General features: G+C 39.8%; 1 protein-coding gene across 1 annotated transcript; it reads right to left on the bottom strand.

Annotated features, from left to right (window-relative positions):
* Positions 1–72: 72 nt before the first annotated feature.
* Positions 73–15,975, bottom strand: CPB2 (carboxypeptidase B2). The gene is made up of 11 exons (XM_027720342.2): positions 15,898–15,975; positions 12,133–12,208; positions 9,372–9,496; positions 9,176–9,284; positions 8,547–8,648; positions 7,908–8,012; positions 5,234–5,350; positions 4,201–4,291; positions 2,811–3,013; positions 901–985; positions 73–773 (listed from the first exon to the last, which is right to left on the bottom strand). The coding sequence occupies exons 1-11, from the start codon at positions 15,972–15,974 to the stop codon at positions 589–591; spliced, it is 1,275 nt and encodes a 424-aa protein (XP_027576143.1). The 5' UTR covers position 15,975; the 3' UTR covers positions 73–588.
* Between the last annotated feature and the right edge of the window lie 5,147 nt (positions 15,976–21,122).

The raw sequence follows: 21,122 nt of genomic DNA, 5'->3' as shown, positions 1-21,122 counted from the left end.
ATAAGGGCCTTATAACATCTTATAAAGCCTAAAGGCCCGTGTTTTGCCACAAAACCCCTTGGCTGCAGGATAAATGAACTTGGCTAATTGTAGTGGAGGCGCCTGTGGGCAGCTGCCCCTTGGTGGTTTGGCCACCTGTGTGTCCTTGCCTTTATTAAAACGTGCAGCAAGTTCTCATGTGAACATCCTTTTTATTTGACAGCAGAAACGATGAGTAGGGTTGTTTTCCTGGAAGGAAATCCTTTAGTAGCTCAAATGACCGAAATGGAGGAACCTCTTCTATGAATGGAGTCTGCCCAGTAGTTGGTCAGAGGCCCATTCGAGGCTACATCACCTGGACCTCCCACTATCTGGTAGTACATCTGTGCTATTTTCCTCTTATAGAGTGCTCTCTCTATATGTGGTGCACTGAGCTACCACTGCAGGTATAGGTATATAGGTATGGTTGAAAATGACTGATGTATCCTAAAATATAGGAGGTGCAGTCATTCTTTTTTTTTTCTGCCTATGTGGAAATAATAAAGCAGCAAGCTTTTTTATTACTTTTATAACTAAGTGCAGTAATGCTGGAATAAATTATATTCAGCGTCACAAATTTTGGAGAACATGTTTAGCTATCTCTTTCACAGCAGAAAGTGCTTCTAAGCAAGTTGGCTTAATTTCTCGAGAAGGAAGCAAAAATCCATAAGTTCCCGTGTCTCGTAGCTCAAAGGTAAAAGAATATTTAATGCCAAGATCATAAGCCCAGTCGTCGGACCCTCCAGGAGCTAAATCTATGTCAGGAAGGGAAAATAGATAAATTACCTGAAGCCAGAACTTCAGTCTTCTGTTCAAAAGCTGTCTTCTGTTGCCAGCAAGGACATGCTGTAATGCCTGTCATTGCAGGAAAGTCGTACTTACAGATTGTCTGTGCCCCAGGACCAGGTCTATAAATTTCCTTTGTTGTCCTCCTTATAGCTTTAGCTGCTTTCTTTGCCAGACTGTCCTGAAATTAAAGAAAACATTATTAGCTTTAAGGCCTTGTGATAATAGTTAGTATGTATTGAGTTAGAATTTATTTACACTGTGCTCTGGATCTTGCATTAGTTAAATACTTTTATAAAAAGTTCTAGAAAACCCACACAATGTGTAAAAATTTTCAGCATATGCCCATGCTGCAGATTGCCTTTCTGCTGTAGACAGATGAAAAAATATAGATAGCAGTAAACTGTTGTCAAACCATTTGTTCTCATTTGTCTCAAATTTTTTCTTTTCTGCCGCAGTATTTAAGTCATTGACAATTTACGTGGTATTGACAAAAACAGCAGGAAAATATTTTAATTGAGAGAACCCTACCCTTAAACCATAAAGAAAACTTAAATGCCCAGAATTAGGGCACCTCTTTCTACTTTACAGGGAAAGAGTCACAAATGCATTATTACTGTTTACTCAAAACTTCACTTTTTAAATTGTGGTATATAAAACAGTTCATTTCAGGAAATTAATTGGTAACCAAGACATCACAGAATATATATGTTATTAGGAGTTAGTTTGTTCTATATTTACATTACTGCATTTTTTTCATGTCTCCTGAACACACTGGCCTTAGTTACCAGTGGAAATGCTATATTGGACTGTATGGGATTTTGAAGTAGGATGCTTCCAAAGAGTTAATTGTGTACTTTTTACAGTCCTCTTATATATACAACATTTCTTTTTAAAAAATAAAATGTTTTTTAAAATATTATTTTAAAAAATAAAGTATGTTAAGTGACATGGTAGATGCGGACATTGAAAAGCAGTGTTGAGATGACAGCAGTGTGTGCAAATGTCAATCCTCTATAAACTCTCCTACTGTCTGTCCTTATGTCATACATGAAATTACCTGTCAGTGTATGAAATTACCTGTCGACCAAATCCCAAAGCTGTCACCTGCTTTCTAATTGCCTTCCCATGATTTCTGCTCCTTTCTTACTTTGAGGCAGAAGCCCTTGCTGCAAATAGCAGAATTCATTGCCTCCGCACTTGGAGCTTAGGAAACACTGAAAGTGGGCTAGGAAGTACTGGAAAGGGAATCCCTTGCTCTGGGGATTTTGACATCTTTACATAAGAAGAATATAACTAAGCTGTCCACCTACTCCTATGGCTTGATTACTCTGTGTTAGCACATCCCAGTTTAGCCTGGATATTTTTTCCACATCCAGACAAACCCAGAGTTTTATCATCAGTGGGAAAAAACAGCAGCTACTTTTTCTGCTTTGAATGCAGTCTGTCTTCAGGGAGAGTTTTTACTCTATGATTTGGTGGCTCAAGAATGTAAAATTCTACATAAGCAGAGTATGTGTTCCATCCTACCATTAAGACTATCTTAAGAAGTATACCTAGCAAAAACCGTAACAAAAGTAGCAAGGGTCCACCAGAACACCTCATTGCTTAGGTATGTGAAGGGTGTTTTTCAGAGTTACACACCCAAGTAATTTCAGAATTTGTGTAAACCGTACAACATAATGAGGAATTTGCACATATATGTCTTTTCAAGGTGTCCAAAACAACATGACTCTGCTCTTTTAACAGCAGCTTCAACATATCAGGTGTTGTTGACGTGTTATCAATCTGGAATAAATATTTTCATTTTTCCATAGTCTTCAGAAGCAGATTGCTGACTTACGCACTACTAGACTAGCCCAGACTAATTTGTTAAGAGCATCAAGAAAAATCTCGTTTTCTAATTCTTGATCCTCAGAAAACTGTGACTTCCTCACTACAAGGCTAACCAAGCAGGGTAAGTAGTTCTGAAATAATGTGAAACTTCAGGAGCTGGGAAGACTTACCAGCTCGTCATGGTCTTTGCTTCTGTTCGTAGTGTAAGAATATGGAAACAATACCAACTGGGAGTAAGAGTGCATGGTTATGTAGGCTTTAATGGTGTTTTTGTGGTCTCTGACAAAGCGAGCCACTGCTTTCACTTCAGGCTCAGACTCCGGGTAGGGTCCACAGTATGTCTCCTGACATTCATAGGGAGATGCTCCTTGACCTGTAGCAAAAAAGATGCACAGTTTTACCCCTTTACTTCTTTCCTTCTTCATTTCTGTTCATCTAATAAAAGAGCAGTGTATGATGCAAATACACAAGACATCATGGATTCTGCCATGCTGTGGAAAGAACTTGCATGCTTATAGAAATCTGTGCAAACCTACTGGGATTTCTCATCTACTATGCTCTTGGAAACAGTTGGAGAAGGTAGAAAAAAAAATGTTCAAAGACTGGATAAAAAGTCTAAGAAGAGAGGAATAATATGCTTAATTTAAAATCATCACATGATTGTGAGATCACGTCTTAAAATTTAAGAGAACTACAGGAAAAGGGCGGTTCTAAGTGATTATTTAATCTTGGGGGGAAGCAAGCTCTCAATGGGGAGCTGAAGAAACACAAATCAAAATTTTTAAGAAAACGCTGGAACAAGTTATCAAGAAGACAACTAGGATTCACTACTTCTGCTGTCTTCTGAATAAGACCAAATAACTTTCTGGAAGCAGTCAGGATCTTTAGTGTATAGTGAAAAAATGCATGTTTTCCTGTAATAGCCATGGACAGTATAGCAATGGACTAAAATGACTGAAAACCATATAGAACGTTAATGTCAGCTCTGAGTGAAGCCAGATCTGATCTATAAGGTAACGTTTTAAGATAGCTATTCTACAGACTATTGAAAACTTGTTAAGTACTAAAGTGCCTGGAGTAAATAAATGCGATATAGCCTTCACAAGAAACACTAAGACCCAAAAAATCTTGGTCTGCTAGGCATTGTGGAAGGATGACTGAGGTGATCAGTTTGTACACCATGGTGGAGCACTCAACTGGATAGTGCAACAGGCCTTGGGGGACATGGCAAGGGCCATCTCTTCCCTCTTTCCTCCTTCCCACTAGCAGCCTCCACCAATGTGTCATGGTGTGATGCAAGGGGCGGGATACAGGAACCTGGATCTCTATTGTGCTGGGAAGAGGCTATTCCCTGGTTTGTCATCTGGGGAGAAAAAAATCCAGAGTCCCAATAAAAAGTATCTAAAGCTAGGAAAGTTTTCACCGGTTTGTAACACGTACTTAGCTACATTTGTCTTTATATTAACTTTGTGAAATGGTAAATGAAAACGTTTTCAAAATAAAGAATTTTAAAGGCTAAAAGTGAGGCAGGGATACAATAGGAAGAAAATTATGTCCTACCACACCAGTGCGCATCAAAATTCCGGTTCATGTCAGTACCAATGCACTTGCTGTTACCATGCTTTGAGCGGCTTTTTCTCCAGAGGCGATTCTAATGAAAGAGACACACAAGCCGTGTTCAGGAAAAAAACTGGAAAAATCAATGCACCATCTCCCTGGTTGGTTAACTGTGACTTCCCACTTGTGTTTCACAGTAATGTGCCAATGAAGGCCAAGGAAGATTCTAAAACCACAGTCTGTTTGCCAGCAAGGCTGGATGATAAAAGGAAATGTTTGGGTAGGATAAGAAGTGGTCATATCTTGTCTGATTTCAATGTAATTTGAACTGTGGAAGGAGAGGAGAAGACATACAGTTTGGCCAGGTATGTGAGTTTAAGAGTTCGCATAGGCATTGCTGCGAACACATGGAAAGTTGGAAATTTGTTGTGCAGCTGTTGAGGTGATGGTGCATAGTTATACAAGTGTGAGCCAAGCTCTGTTGGAGATTAAATGAGTAAGAGTGGAGAAGGAGATTTATTTTCTTTTATAACTTGAGTGAAGGATTTAAAAAATTGAAGAACCATCTCAACAGCTTGGGATTTCTAGCCAACAAATAAAACCCTGGACGAAAGGTACCTGTTGTACCTTCATTTATCTCAAACAAAAAGTACTCAGAGAAGAGAGCAGCCTTGCAGGAGTAAAGAGTGAGTTATTGGCTGTGCTGTAGGTGATGCAGGACACTCTCCAGCTTGTGATAGATTGTGCTGGTATTTATAACCTTGCTCCTGAAGGCTGACACAGGTGTTTCCTGACATCTGGAAGTATTAAAATACCACGATGAGATTCTGTCATTTCCAAATGCATTTCTAGCAGACTGGAAAACATAAAGGTACTGTGGAGAAAATGCCAAATAGTTGCAGTATTTGTTGTGATTTAAATGGGGCAAAGATACGGAAATTCCAAGCACGGGTTTAGAGTTTGGGGTATGCAGTTCCAGGATGAAAATGATGTTCTAAGCATGCACAGTACAATCTGTCAAAAAAGGTCTACATACAGAGGGATGGCTCCATGTGTACTCATAGCCATCCACATTTATCACAGGCATGACGTAGAAATCAAAGTGCTCCAGAAGCATTGTCATGGTTGGGTCTCTCTCACGCACATGGATTACCTATAAAGCACAGGGGAAACTTATTAAAAGCATTCATAATAGTGTTTTTCTTGCCTTCCTAGAAAGGCACCTGGTGACATGCTTAAAATAATTGTACAATTATCAGACAAGTCTGCCTCCTGATAAGGCACATCACATCACGGAAATTGCTGAATAGCAAAGCAGCTCTTTGCTTGGAACTGCCGTGGAGAGGGTAGGAATTGAATTGATACAGTCAATCAGATACACTCCAGTCCTTTAGTGTTAATAGGTGGTCATGAGATAGAATTGAAGCCTATTAATAGGAAGGTTTGAGCTTTTGCTGCTTCTATAAATAATAGGAACCCTCCCTTCCACCCAAAATACCACAAAAGTAGCACAAAGTATAGCAAGCCTGAAAATAACAAGTAACATTTCAAATGGCTTCTGTATATAACATTATTTCTCTGGTTGTGTCATGAGTTTAATGCAATCATATGACAAGAGCCAGTAAGATCTACTTTGCTAATTTTGTCTCACAGCTTATTTTGAAGGCTTTAGTGATACCTACCCTGGTTGTTGGTCCATGACGCAGGAATAAATTTTAACCTAAATAAGTGGGATTGTTACTATTAGAATAGACTAAGTCCTTAGTCATATATTTTCTTCTTTTTTTCTTTACACCTTACTTAAACCACCTTCTTTCATTTTAAATCCTTCTCGGTTTTCCTCAGGCAATGGTCTTCTTTTGTCTAAATGAGAAATGTCAATCTTTCTGCAATCTTAACGACAAAATTAAATGATAAAGAGTGGACCCATTATAAACAATGCCTAGGATTTGCTAGAGAGAGATGGTGGGTTTAATGTATGTGTGCAGATCTGTATTGATGTCAGATTTTAAAATGTTACTTCATGGAGTGATATGGAAATAAAATTTTAATTTAAAACATGTAAATTAGATCAAAGGTATGGAGAACCTAAATGTTCAGCTTGTTACTTCTGAAAATTGCTGCAGGGACGTGTCACTGGCAAAGTGACAGCACAGATGGTAATTATTTGGAGCAGCATGAAAAGGGCAAATGCATTTCTCTCAAATGGAACCTTGAAGGCTGGAATTATCAGTGTGTCACAAGGTACATTCAGCTGTATCTGTCCCTAACTCCTGTAATATCCTTTCAAATGTTATAGTTATTGAGGCTTTATAGTTGTGACTGATGACAGGAATAAATACTTCTTCTCCTTTATTATTATTATTATTATTATTATTAACATTAACATTTAGTTCCATCACAACCAGACCACAATTCATGTTCAAGGACTCATCTATGTTGTTTTTTCTAACTACAGTACTGGTGATTGTGAAGTCTCAATCTCATCTAGCTTATTTTTTCTGTGAGCTTTGCTTTTGTAAAAAAGTAACAATAAATAATATCTCAGAATATTGACTGAGCAAGATGGACAACCTTGTCTGGGCCAGAAAGGCCTTAGGAACCTTTACCTAGTTCATAACAGGAACTGGACCTGCAGCTCAGCATAAAAAGTAGAGCAGAGATGCCTTAGGTTCAACAAGACTAAGGCAATGTATGTTAAAATCCAGGTGAAAATTGTAGGTATTATATCTTTTGGTGTACCTTTGTTCACTATCCTGAGCAGTATAGATATCAAAAATATAAAGATAGATGTGACTATTGGTCTGCAGCTGCACATCAAGACTGGTCGATCTAAGACTGTTCTACAGGCTCATCCCATCAGTGATTTTCTGGTTCCCATGAACTCTGTGCGTGGCTGATGTTGTTGGTCATGTTCTGGAGGTCTGAAATGAGGGTATCTCTAGGAGGGCTGGAAGGTGGCTTGTGTGGCTTTATTCTCTGCATAAGGCAGATCCAGAAAAAAGCAGGAGCGCAAATAAAAAACGCAGAGGCAGGAGGAGCAGTAGCAGCAGGTGATGCATCACAGCAAGTGATTAGCAGAGATTGCTGGTGTGCATGCTGGTGTTGAGCTATGCCATGCCTGGAGCAGGCAAGTGTGGGGTACCTATTGCTCTAGAAGGGCATCTAGGGAGAGAGCCAAGAGTTGTAGGACAGCTTGAGCTCACCCTGGATGTCTTCCGATCCACTCCAGGCAGTGCCAGATGCAGTAATATGGACATGAATCACTGTGTGCTGCATGATCCATAGCCAAGACCATTCCTTGAATCCACATGGCAGTGAAGACTTAACCCTAGCAGATTATCAAAATGTGCTTTTGCTGGCATGGCATCTCCTTCCCTGACCATTCTTAAGTATAAATGTCTCTGTTGAATTTTCTGCACACGTTTTTTTCATACTTGAAAGTACATTTGAGCTCATTTGCATTTAATCCCTGTGACTTTGTGTCTCTCTCTCACACACACCCCCTCCTATCTACTGACACGAACACACATGCGCACACTCACTCACTGTTATGTATGCAACTTAGACACAAATGTCATGTGTTGGTGTTGTGGAAGTAAATGGATTAAGGTTTTATGGAGCTTAGAGCGCAATTGGACAAAGGTAAATGGCATCAGGATTTTTTGCTTTGCTTTGACAACAGTAATCAGATGTGATTATCTACTCACGTGGCCTATGAACCACAGGCAAAAAGCAGGAGAAATCCATTCTCTAGCATGGATACCACAGTCAATCCATATGGCACTTTTGGATTTTTCCTGGCTTTTAGAAATCTGACAAAAGAGAAATTGTATTACAATGTCACCATTGTAAAAGGTCCCACAGAAAAGTGGAAGTGAAAGGGTAAATAAGATGGAAGAAGAAGCATCTGTCTTGTAGGGAGAGCTCAGACTGATCCTGGGCCAGGACGCAGCCACCAGTTATGTTCACATACAGACAACCACATTCAGTCTGCTTGCAAGGTCCTAACATAAACACCAAGATTACAGCAAGACCTGAGGTCAAGAGAGTCTGTCATCAGCTATGCAGAGCAGCAAACTAGATTGGCTTCATAGTCAACAGAGGAGGGTATCCACTGTGCCAGTATTTCATGCCTTTGGATGATGGCCAAATGTGACCCAACAAGGAACCTGATGTCATCAAATGCATTTGCAGCAGTAATGCACCTTACTAGAACAACTCAGGAAACTTCTAAAAACCACAAAAAATATGCATTTAAGTATAGATTTAAGGAAGTGTTCTGGCCAAGCCCCATCACTTGCTTACATTATTACTTAGCAAGTTTTTGCAGTAAGTCACAGCTGTACCTTCAGGACATAAAGCGGTCTCTTTTCATATGATGATCCAATATATATTTTCTGTAGGAGATCAGAGTGGACTTTGACTACTTCTTCCATCCAACGGTATATCTGCAAGGGTGGAGTTAGTATATAGATACTCTGTTGTTTTCCTTCATCTCTGAAAGTGACTTAAATTCATTCTACCTTTCAAAATCCTGCCTCTTTACATAATGGGAAAGAAAAACGAATAATTCAGCCCACTTACTACTTGCCTGACTCTAATTTCTCTTAAAACAAACAGTAAGATACAATCACAACACTGTCCAAGTATAGGCCTGAAATTCCTCTTTAGTTCTATTTGGTTAATTATTATTCATTTCATGTTTCAAATATTTACATGTTTGTTTTTGACTTCGTTTTTCTTCTGTATTGACTGCCTTTGAATGGCAGTTTGGGACAATACATGTATGAGAGATTTTGTCTGGTGCTTATTTCTTTCTTTATGAAAGCATTGCAAGAAATAAAACTCTAAATTGTTGAGAAATACGATGATAATTATTACCTGTTGATGTTTTCTTTCCCTTTATCTCTATTCTCAATCATGACACAAATTTCACCCTTTGAATCTACAGATGTTTACAACAAAAATATCTTACTTCTTTCATTGAATGGTAGTTTTCATAATAAGAAGAAGATCTGCGTGGGTTGACTGTGTCATTGACAGTCTGTTTTTCAATAAATCCTTGAACATCTCCTATCAAGACTCTGAATAACAAAGGAAAAGCACAACCTCCTGTTAAATAAATGACAACTTTACAGAAACATTCATGACAACAAATAAAAAATACATACTTGTGTTGGATGGCCAGTTGCCTTAACTGGGCTTTTGTGCTATTTATGTTGGATGCTCTGACATAGAAATGGACTTCTCTGTCCTTCTTAATGTTTTCAGCCACAACAGGTTGCCAGAGAATGACCTACAAATTTTCCAAAAACATTTCATTTTTTTAACTGAAGAAAGAAAAAATATTCTTACTAACATTTAATAAGCATTTTGAAAATAATGAAAGCATATGTTTGCAATTTAAGAGACCCCTCGAAACGAGCAGTTTAATGTTGCCTGTGATGTGTTATAGCATTCTGCTACTGCTGGAAATGAAATGCGTGTATTTAAGAAATGTTTATAGTGACTTCTGCGCATAAATTCATAAATCAAGAACAAAGACGGGAACATAACCTTTGGTGAGATAGTATTTCTAGTATAATAGATATATTTAGCTAGTTATTATGTTACATGTTTTCAAGTCTGCTGAGAGTTATTTTCCCTGAGGGTATTTGGAGAATTAATGAAGATCAGACCAGTCTTTGTAGTTATTGTATTCTCTGATGACTTTGATCAGGGAGGAAATAAATGCCAGAAGGGCAATATAAGAAGGGAATATAAGTCAAGTTGAGGCAGCAATACAGAGATTAGACATGGGAGGAAAATAAGAAAATGAGATTCTTCTTGGTAAAATTAAATATTTTACAATAATAAAATCTGAAGCCAACATATTCGATAAAAGACTGAAACTTTAGAACTAATAATACAAAAAGATCTAAGGGTGACAGCAGAAAATTAGGCATAAAATTAGAGTGTGAAAAAAATCAGCATAACTCTTGGATCCGTTTTTATGGCATCATACAGAATGGAGTCACCAGACAATAGGGTTTATTTTGTTTCCTTCCTGGTGCAGTTGCACCGGGAATATTGTATCCAACTTAGGGCACCATGTTTCCAGGCATGTATCACCTGTCAGCTGTTGACCTCATTTCTCAGAGAGAACGTGTCTGCAAAGTCATACAGGAAACTCATCCATGTGTTTGATCAAGACTTTGGAGCAATAAATGGTAAAACATTTTGCCCCTGGATGTGTTACTGCAAGGTGCTATACAAATGGTTGAGTTAGTGTAGTCATCTGAAACATTATTGGCAGAGTAGCGGCAGCATCACATGGATCAGCATTGTTTGGAAAACCCATCCAAGAAGCAAGCTGGATGTTGCTGTCCCTGTTGCCCTGGCTAGCCTGCTGTGTGCACTGATGTGCACCAGTTCAGGTGTAGTTTCTCTTTGGCATAGACATTCTTTGAATTGAGAGTAAGGAAAACTAAGCAACTCTGGATTAACACAGCTGAGGTGGCAGAGGAGCAATGAATGGGGGTAAATGGGAAACTTTGGTAATGCATATGATTATTGTTCTCTTTACCCATCATCAGCAATGGTCAATTCTGCCCCACGGGCAGCTACAAAAGGCTCCTGTAGGTGCTCCTGTGTCTGGGTCTTCTGATGAATGCTGCATGCAATGTGTGTGCTGTAAGAACAAAGCATTTCTTTTGGCTTATGTTTTTACTTCCCAACTTTTGCAGGAGTAGCACCTATAATTAGCCTGATAATTCCTCCTGTAAGATGATAATTTTGTGTTGCTTCTTTTTTGCTAAATTGTAGACGTTGCAATTTGTTGGGAGGTATTGTTTGTGTCTTCCCTTTCCCTTTCCCTTACCCTTTCCCTTTCCTATTCCCCCCTTTCTGTTTTCCTCTATAACTTGCCCAATTTATAGCCGTGGGAAAAAAATTGCCCAATTTATAACCCATGAAAAATGTTTGTTTTGTATATTCACATAAGTGACTTGGTAGGAACCATCACATGCCCTCTCTGCACTGACTGTGGTGCGGTTGTTCTTCCTGACTTCCTGGGGCTCCTGTGAACAAGAAAGTGAAGAATTACAGTAGTAAGGAAAAGTTGGAGGAGGGGAGATTTATATTTGTACAGCAAAAGATATGGATATGTGAGTTGACTTCTGGAGATGGAAAAGAGCAAGGAAGGCTATCAAAAGGTTTTTAAGAACTTAAGGGAAGGATTAGAAGATGGTAGTAGGGACAACAGAAGACTAGTGGGATTTTGGGATGGACATAGAATGAATAGGAGCCAAGAAAGACAAAATAAGACAGGGTATTGACACCATTGAAAGCTCTCAGTCGTCTGAAACACATCCTCAATCATTCTGAAGGAATGGTTACACCTTTGTTGCAGAGTGTTGGCTTCAAACCGGTGGGAGGGTGTGATTGGGCAAATGAAGAGATGTCTCAATTTAATGAAATACTCTTTTATCTAATGAAAGACAGAAGTAAGAATAATAAAAAGTATTGTTTAAGATATTTTTATATTCTAAATGCTACTTGAAGAAAAATACCACAAAAATGCAGTCCTAATCTTCAAAGGTCTGCAAGACACATGGGTCAGGATTGCATTGGTCAAAAGTGCTGAGGTTGCCTAGCAAATGTATTTCTATTTACTGTGTGCTGGTGCTTTGCCAATTTGGCAGTGTCTTAATATACAAAATCAATTGCAGAAATATGAGCTGTGATATAATTCATTACTGTAACATTTTGGAGGGGTCTCCTCGTGTAAATCAGGAGGTAGTGGAGCAATGAAAACCAAACATTTATTGAGTTGCTGTACTAGAACAAATGAATGAAAGTGGGCTAAATCTTTCTTTTGGAGGAGAAGCAGTATTAGGGCACTTGAGGGAAAAGTTTGGCCTAGAGACCGGAGAGACAGAAGAATCTGTTTACCTCAGTCGTGTTCAGTAAATTCTGAAGGTCTTCAACTTGTTCATCTGTTTGTGGGAGAGCCCACAAAACTTCATCCCTGAAAAATAAGGGTATTTAGTAAAACACAGGTATTTGGAAAAGCTCCAGTTTATGCAAACGTAGAGAAGCAGGCTTGGCCTTTCTCATCTTCCCTGGCTTGGCTGCCATGAACTCAAAGACGATTCAAGAGTGAAGATGCTGGACCCTGTTCCAGCCTCTGCTTCTGTAAATCGGTAAAATCCATGACAGAGGTGGTACAGGGCTGTGGTAGCCAATATCTACTGCTGGATGCTGAGATTGCTACTAAAAGCTGGCACCAGCGTAACAGCCACAAGCCCCACCCCCCATAGTGCGACAGTGCTGGTGGACTTTGTTTTGTAGATGTGCATTCCTACTCTGGTCAAGTTTTTCTGATTCCCTATTTGTGTATCTCTGCCAAGTAACATTTCAGCTGGTCTGTACCACTGTCCTCCCCATCTTTGCCTGATAACTTATATTCCCTTTCTACTTGAAAACCGTGGTCCGAATGTGCTGTACATGACATGGTGCTTCCCAGCTACTCCATGCTTGATCCCACTGTTGGTGACAGAAATGGAATTCACTTTCTGGAAAGAAAAAATACCACTCTGCATTGTAAATTGAGCCTTGATCTTCAGTGCCCTGCAAACCATGTAGTTCAAAATTGCACTGGATAGATCATTAAAATAATTACTGTATGTAGAAGAAGGAGACTCCACGGAATGTCAGACCCCTATCTGCAAAAACTGTCCTGAAAAGAAAACAGGAAGGGGTCTCAAAACTAGTGTTTTCAAGCAGCAGAACGTGATTGTCACAGCTCATTGTTGTGACTGATTTCAAGCAGAAACCTGACAGCATCTGGCAAGCAGATTCAGCTTTGCTTTTAGCCAGGCTCCAAGCAATCACTGTTGTTTCTCATGCAGAACCAATATGCCAACCCTGTTTTTGCCTCCATCATCATTTGACAGAGCATCAAGAAGCAATCAGGGATAGGCAAGGTTGGCAGTTTGCCTATTTCTTTAGGTAAGTCCACTCTGAAGTCTGTGTTTGAGGCTACGTTAAAAGTGAATTTGTCTTCTCAGAGCTGGGGAAGTCTTTTCACAGGGAGACCAGAAAAGGCCTGCTGGATCTGGTTTCATCCTATGATTCCCATAACCTGAGAGTACCAAAATGAGAAAGCTGGTATGTGTTTGTACTCCACTGTTTGTTGCACAAATATTTCAGCTGGTACAATTCCTCTATAGCTCTCATAATAGGCCCTGAATACACTGAACAAGATGATTAAAATTCTGTCCTTGCACTTGTAGTCATCTTTAACATGGGGAATATTAACAGCCAAAATTGTAGTTGTTGGGTTTCTCAGTTCCTCTGCTTTGATTTGGCATTATACCCTTTCATCTGTATTCTGCCCCCCTCTTGTTAACACTCAGACAAAAGCTTTAATTACTGCCTTTATACCGATCTCAGAAACAACCCTCCACCCTCAGCTTCCTTGCCCTGCCTGCTGCACCCGTACAGCTGGACATGGTCATCTTAAACACACCTCTTTTCTTTCCCTTTCTGTTCTCACATCCTGCTTCCCTGGTTGCTCTTTGAGTTTGTCCTTAAAAGGATCCCTCTTGTTCTTCTCCAGCTTCCTGCCAGGGTTCCACTGGGCTCTGACGCTATTCCCCGTTTCTTTCTCTTCTCCTTTTTACCTCTGGGAAAATAAAAGTCCCACTGCCATCCCCACACTACAATGCTCAGGTCTTACCCTGTAACTATGACAAAGTGAGTGGGATGCATTACTGTTTAGTTTAGATGGATTTGATATCTTCACCTGAGCTAGGCACTGTCTTAATAAAGGAACAGGCATTTTGGAGTCAGGTTAAACGGAGCTAATTTAGGTGTGTGTGCAAACCTGGAATGAACTGTCACCTAAATACACGTATTTTTCTCCTCTAACTGTACAGTGAGGTGAAGTAGACTTGTTCCCATGCAGAACTATGTAGAAATCCCATACAGTCATATGAATCCCACCCAGGGGCCACACCTCATACATAGGTATAAATCTGTGCCAGCTTTCTGCAGGAATCTCGGGCTCTTCATCCCTCATCTCCATTGCATTTCTAGTTGCTAGAAAGGCTGTCAGCATCACATTACACAGGCCCACAAAAACAAGGCATCAGCATGGATGTGTCTCTCTGTCCTCATAACATGGCTTCATTTAAACCTTGCATATTCTTTCTGACTAACATCTCCAGAAGAGAGGCCTCCCTAATTGTCTTCAGCTGAATGTCTTACCCTGGCTCTAAGGGGCAGTGTCAGTAGAGGAGTGCTGCCAGCATCTTCTCCTGTTCTCCTGGACCATGTAAGATGTTCATCTGCGTGGAGCACAGATGTCTTTTTGTGGGCTCTCTCTACTCCCACCTTGCTGACTCTCAGCCTCTAGCCTTGTCCCTTTTCCTACACGTGAGGTAGGTGCCTTTCCAGTGTTATTAACTTCTCCACAAGTCTCACAATGTTGAGTATTTGTTATAGAAGTCCAAATGCGGTAATCACACTATAACCTTGCAAGGGAGGCTTTAATACATTCCTGGGAAATCCTCCGACACTAGCATTCAAATAAAAGTCAGATAGAATGCATCACCTTTAAATCTCATTGTTTTAGCCATTTTCATAACTGGGGCTGGGAGGATTAGACTCATGCTTTCCAATGGGAAATGTCATATTCTTCTGTGAGGGTCAGATGGTGTTTTATTTAAACATTAAATAAATGAACCTTCAAGTAGCACAGAGCAATACTGTTCCAGTGAATTCACCTAAAACCATATTTAAGTGTCCCCCCACTGTAATCCTCACACCTCCATAGCAATCCACAAGAAAATATGATTGCAACATAGGGGTGAAAGGTCTTCTTTTTAAGGCATGAACTTAGTGGTGTTCAGGTCTGCCACTGGCATGTGGTGCAGAGTCACAGAAGGGCTGTGAGTCGCAATTCACTAGTTTTTGTGTAGGTATTTCAGTCCTGGGAGCGGGTTATATTTAATCATAGGTTGTTCAGCTTTGCTTAATATCACCACATGAAGAACTTATACTTTTAGTTTTGCCTATTAAAAAATGTTGTACGTGCAGAAAATAAAAACATTTTGCCTGTCTTCATCTCTGACGTATGTTCTTGTGTTTTAAGAAAGCATTTGGTTTCAGGGCATTTCTGAAGTTTACCAATAGGTAACGATAAAGTGTTTCTGAAACATTGTACAAATACCAAATGGTTATTCAAAAATGATTTATGCTTGGAAAAACAATCATAAAAGCTACTTTGAAAAGAAAACAGATTGTTAGCACTTTCTGAAATGGTTTCCCTTTCTACTTCAAGAAGTAATCCATTTAAGAACTTGTTTTAAGGCAAATGAAGCAAATTATTTTTTCCCATTAAGTTTCAGAATTCCCTTTACTGATAATTCAAAAGCACTTAATGAACAGAAATGATTTGGACTGAGACCAAAAAGAATAATTTTAATATGATTAAAAACATGGGATTTATGGATGCAAAGAAGACTTAAAATAATTCCATTTCCTCCACCATCTATATGTTAAATTGAACTACATATCCAATTACAAGGGTCATAAATAAATGTCAGCCTTTGCCAAATGTTTTCTTATGCAAGTTGGAATTATTTTTCCTCAATACTTTCCCTGTCCTTCTCACCACACACTAAAAGCTCGGCACAATTAGCAGATATTTACCTTGGAAGAGTGAAGACATGCTTCTCTTGAATCCAGATAAATAGGGTAAAAAAGAGCAGGTAAAACTTCATCTTCATGGCATCCACAATTAAATGCAATTGGAAAGCAAAGGGTTCAGGACCCACATTATTGATTTTAAAAACGTTATTTAAAGAGTAGTTAAAATTTAATACTGCTTCTCACCTCAACTCCAAGCTCCTGGTGGCTAAGTCAATATGGCAGGGCTCCCTAAGGAGGTCCTGCTTGTGTTGATGTCATTCACATAAGAGAGTATAAAATACATTTTGGACATTTTCATATTGACAAGTCACTTTGTCATTTCAGTCTTTGTGTTACTTCATTGTGGCTAGAATCACAGACATAAGAAAGAACACCAAGCACAAAGCTTTTGTGAACCTCTAATATTTGTGGAAGTCCAGCAGCGTGCTCTGCATCTAGCACTCCTATAAGACATCACAGCTAAGCATGAAGCTGGGTCAGAGCAGTGGGAATGAGATTATTAAATCCAAATAGAAAAATCCTGAGCAGGTAACCTTCTTCTGCTGGTATTTGCTAGCAGAGAAAACAAGGAGCAAGTGGGACATATGTTTCTGTGGTGGTCTGATATCCACGTATTTTCCATATGTCACACTAGGTTAGCTTCTCAAGAAAAAATACAAATGACTCTTCATCTCATTATTAATTTTTGCATACCTCAAGATTTGCTTCCCATATCTGTATCCACAGTTGTCCAGACAGGACATGCTCAAAAGCTGTATGAATTTGACATGTCCAGAATAAATGATTTCCATCTATACTCTGTTCTTGAACAGTAAATCCAAACTTGACTAGGACACAGCTTATTATCATGGTCCAAGTCCTCTTCTTCCATGCACCAACATAACAGTTCCAGGCATGGCACTGTTTAGAAAACACCCCAATAGCAGCCTTACAAGGAGGAAACTTTACATCTTCAGCATCAGACCCAACCTGATGTTAGCTCTTGGCTGAGTATGTTGTACAGGTGCAGAATGAAGGAATAAAACTGGTTGTCGATTTTCAGGTTTTTCAGGTGAGTGGTCCCCAGAAACACAATATGGCTTTCTGCCAGAGGGAATTCATTCCAGAAGAGGACTGAAGAGTGAATCAATATGCACACAATGGGGTTATAGCTGTATACCTGGGTGAAAAATGCCTGGGAACAAGCCCTGGAGCTGAGGTTATGTGAACTAAATTTCATCCATCAGCATCCTCTAAAACAGCTCTGGAGTCGTCTGGATCAGAGCCAGTTCTCCAGATAGGCAGGCAATCAGGACTTTGGAACTCAAATGCAGTCCTGGCTTTTTTTTTTTTTTTTTTTTATTCGGGGGAGGGGAGGGGCAGCAGATCTGTTCTAAGAAGCCAGACAGCTAAGTTTAAGATGACAGCAGAGGTGAATCATGCTCCCCAATGAGTACCCTGGAGTTAATGTCTCTGGAAATACACCAACACTGAAAATGCCCAAACTAGAGCTGTGCAAAAATCAGATACCAAAGGGAAAGGGAAGAAAAAGGCTCATGGGAAGCTATACCACTAACACCTTACCTAGATTTTGTAGTTCCTATTTGATCTTTTCTAGATGTTGTTCAAACAAACAAAAAGTTCTGGTAGGGTACAGAGGGCATTCCCAGAAAGGGCAGTGGGCAGTGCTCTGCCATGAAGGTTGATATTTAAACCAAAGGTTCAGATACTCTTTCCTCACATAGGCAAAAGGAATCTGCCAACATAGGATAAAAGACAGGAAACTTGGTCATCCAGACCCTGTTTTTTCTGGAAATGTCTGATGCATAGATATGAAGAAAAATTTGACCTACTGAGATAGATTTAGCAGAAAGATTGAAAAGCTGATGGAGCTGGGCTGCTGGTATTGAAGGAAGTAAAAGGATCATATCTCTACATGTCTTAAAGTGATAATTAAGTGGGAGAAGGGAACACTTTCTCCTATCTATCTGAGAAGAAAGTTTTGGACAAATGGTAGGTGTAAGGTATTTTTGAATGTTGGTTGCTTTTCCAGTGGGTTCTCCAGCTTGTTGTAAAGTGACAGTTCACATGGAGTTTGAAAGCTGCTGATTTCCAACTTGCTTTTGGTATCTGGAATGCACTGGAAATATTTATTGCCAAAAAAAATGAAAAATGGGTCTTTGAGGAAACTGATGGCAATAGAGGAAATTCTGAGGGAAGGACAAATCAGAGTCTTGTGGTAGCTAAGGCTCTACAGAGGTTAAAACACAATAAACAGTAAATGTAGAATGAAAGATCTAAAAATAAACAAAAAATAAAATGGAAGGTGTGACTGGGCAGGAGGAAGAAATGTATATCCCCAGGCCTCTTGCTTGTCTGAAAGCCTCAGAGTTCTCATAACTCAAAGTAGGACACAAACCCGCTTTCTCTCAAGTGTGCGCTGGACATTGTTTATTTGGATCTGTCATCTTCCTCCTTTTTTTACCTTTCCATTAGTATTTAAACAATGCAGTCACTATCCTCCTCACCATCTCTGGTCGTTGTCCTTGGGTGACTAAATGGCAGCTTTGCACTCACTAGAGCCTCTAGCTCCATCCCAGCACCACCACCCCAGCACCAGAAGCCAAAATGTTTGAATCTGCTTGCCTAAAATGAGGTTCCTGGTCATCAAGGAGCTCCATAAATTGAGCTGATTTCCCATTGCAAAGATATCTGTGCTGTGGCACACTCCACACACAAAGGCAATTTCTATGACAGTTCTGTCTTTAAGCGGGTCAGATTTCCTTTCCTGGTCGTATCTATTTATACTGTGTTGATGTGATTTGCTCTAACGAACAACCAGATGCACACTGATTACCCCCAAATCCTTGTGAGCTGCTAAAGGAGCGTTCCAGGTGTGCCCAGCCAGAATCAGTTAAAAAACTACCAACATAATAGAATGGGGTGGGAATGTATTCAGGCACCAAATTTAAGCATTAACTGCCCTGCTTCCACCCAGCTGTTAGGGGTTATCATTTGTGCTTTGACTTATGTCAACATTCCCTTGTCTCATCCTTTAGGAAGAGAGAATCATCTTCTCTATCATTAGCCCTTCCCACTGCAGATTACTACACCTGAGCAAGCCATTTCATGCTGCTTATATAGACACTGCAGAGAAATAGGAATTTTTTGGGAGCAATTCATCTGTGACCTCTTGTAGACATCTCAGAGGGTAATGAAGCATCTGGTCTTATTCATGGCCACTGGAACTGGGGTGACTCACTTGGAGGTAGGAGGCTGTATTTGTTCCAGTGTATCCCATAGATTCTGTCTACCTCCCTCCCTTAGCTTGAACACTTCAGGTCCTTATTATGGTCATAAGCAATATGCAATGTTCCAGGCTAGCAAAGTCATAAATTAAGATTTACTTGCTCTACCTGCAGCAGTAGGTAATAATAGCCTTCAAGATTTTCTGAGAACCTGGGAAGTATTTCTGGCAAGAAAAATGCAGTCTTAAAAAAGACTGTGAAGGACAACTATAAAAACAATTGAGTTAAAAAAACATTTCATTTTGGTAATTTCAACTGTTGTTTGATTTTTCCAAGGCTTTTAAAATAATTTTATCGTGAACTAACTTGCATTTCAGTGCTCTATTTTTTAAGACTTGGAGGAAATAAGATTGAATTTAGAAACTCTTGCAAGGGGAGATTTTAGTTGAATTTGAGAAGATTTAAAATCTTCCTTTCTTGAACAAATTTATTTTTCTCTAGTTGGGAAATTCATCAAAACTGATCCTTTCCAGGAACCCTTTTTGCTTCTGCTGAGTCAGCATTCCCTGGTGAAGAGCTGCTTGATCAAAAATTCTGTCTGAGTTCAAAGGTTTTCCTGCACAGGGATTAATTATTCCTTCTCCACTGGGTAGACCATGGGCTATGGTGGCCTGGTACTTGCAAGTGTTACCACAGCAGATGTGACCAGAAGCCTTGCAGTAATGGGAAACGGTTCCATTTGTGTTGGTTTCTGTTAACTTTTAGTGTAGCTTTGGGAAATGCATAGGCTTTTATTTAAAAAGGATGAGCAGGTCTTAGCTTTCAGAGCAGATAGTAAACACAGTATTCTCTTGATTTCTTGGTTGAAATTATGCATCTGGGAATTAGGACTGGCAGTATATGTAGCCTTCTGATGCCATTATTATATTGTTTTTTAAAATATAATCACTCTTGAAAAGCAATTCTAAAGAGATTTTTTTCACTCTTTTGGCTGGATGCTGTCTCTCCTCTCCCTCTGCACATTCACATGTAACACCAGTGTCCCCTGGACACAGCATGCCAGACCAGGCTCTGGCACATCTTTTTGTGGTGGCTTAAGATGTCAGTGCTCAAAAAGGTGGCAGCAGAAGGCCAGGCACCTGTGTCCCTGCTAAGCCAGGATATCTATCATTGCTCAAGCACCCTCTGCATCAGCATATGCTGAGATGCTGGGCTGTGCCTGGCTGTCATTCTGGGCTCCTGCAGCTGCTCTTTCTGGGGAAAAAGCACCAGAGCTCAGAAAGCTGTTATGTGAAACATATAAAGCAGAAACTTCTTGAACTGCTGCAGCCAGATGGTCTCAAGCAGTTGGAGCACTGCCATTGAGTAATCTCAGTGACTCCTATTAGTGGCACCTTTGGTTTTCAGCAACTAAGCATCACAGGATTTCCTTTAAACTCAACCAGGACCTAAATGTGGCTATCTTCTTTGATCCTGGGGCTTACACAGTTTCCAGCAGCAAGATTTTAAACAACAAGTCACATCCTGCATGAAGATTCTCAGATCTGAGTCTGTATTTCAGCGTGTGCTAAAGCACATGCTAGGTTGCTGCTGTCTCTTTGTAATAGTAAACCTGTTAACAAGCATACAGAAGGGGCAGAAGGAGGGGAGGTCAGATGTTATCAGCAGTCACATCCCTCAGAGCCTTTTCCTTGTTTGGGATTAGAATGGTCTGTTATTGTTTTGATCCTCCAGAATCCTCTCGTTTCCAGCTGATCAGGGAGTCCTTTCAGGGATGGGTAATCATGCTGATGCATCCATGGGACTGAAGCAGAACACAGAAGCCAAGTGAGTCTGTGCTGTCCTTCTTGCTTCTTTAAATTCAGATCCAAAAGCAAAATAATCTGAAAACCATTTATAGGCCCTTGCCTTTTTTTTGTGTGTTATCATTACTGATGAGGCCAAAGGTAACCACTTAGCATCCCTCCCACATAAAGCAAAAGATGACTAAAATCTAAC

This window comes from Pipra filicauda, unplaced genomic scaffold (genome assembly GCF_003945595.2).
Source record: "Pipra filicauda isolate LSUMZ 115617 unplaced genomic scaffold, ASM394559v2 scaffold28_size6257848_pilon, whole genome shotgun sequence".
Lineage (NCBI taxonomy): Eukaryota > Metazoa > Chordata > Aves > Passeriformes > Pipridae > Pipra > Pipra filicauda.
Note: the sequence above shows the minus strand (reverse complement) of the source record. Positions and strands in the feature narration are given on the sequence as shown.

Bases quoted from the DNA above. Each gene is read 5' to 3' on its own strand.
- CPB2 (XM_027720342.2), bottom strand. From the start codon at position 15,974: ATGAAGATGAAGTTTTACCTGCTCTTTTTTACCCTATTTATCTGGATT. The intron at 8,649-9,175 runs GTAAGATATTTT...CCACCCTTGCAG, and splicing joins ACTACCATTCAATGAAAGAA to ATATACCGTTGGATGGAAGA. The intron at 4,292-5,233 runs GTATGTAGACCT...CTCTTTCATTAG, and splicing joins ACACATGGAGCCATCCCTCT to AATCGCCTCTGGAGAAAAAG.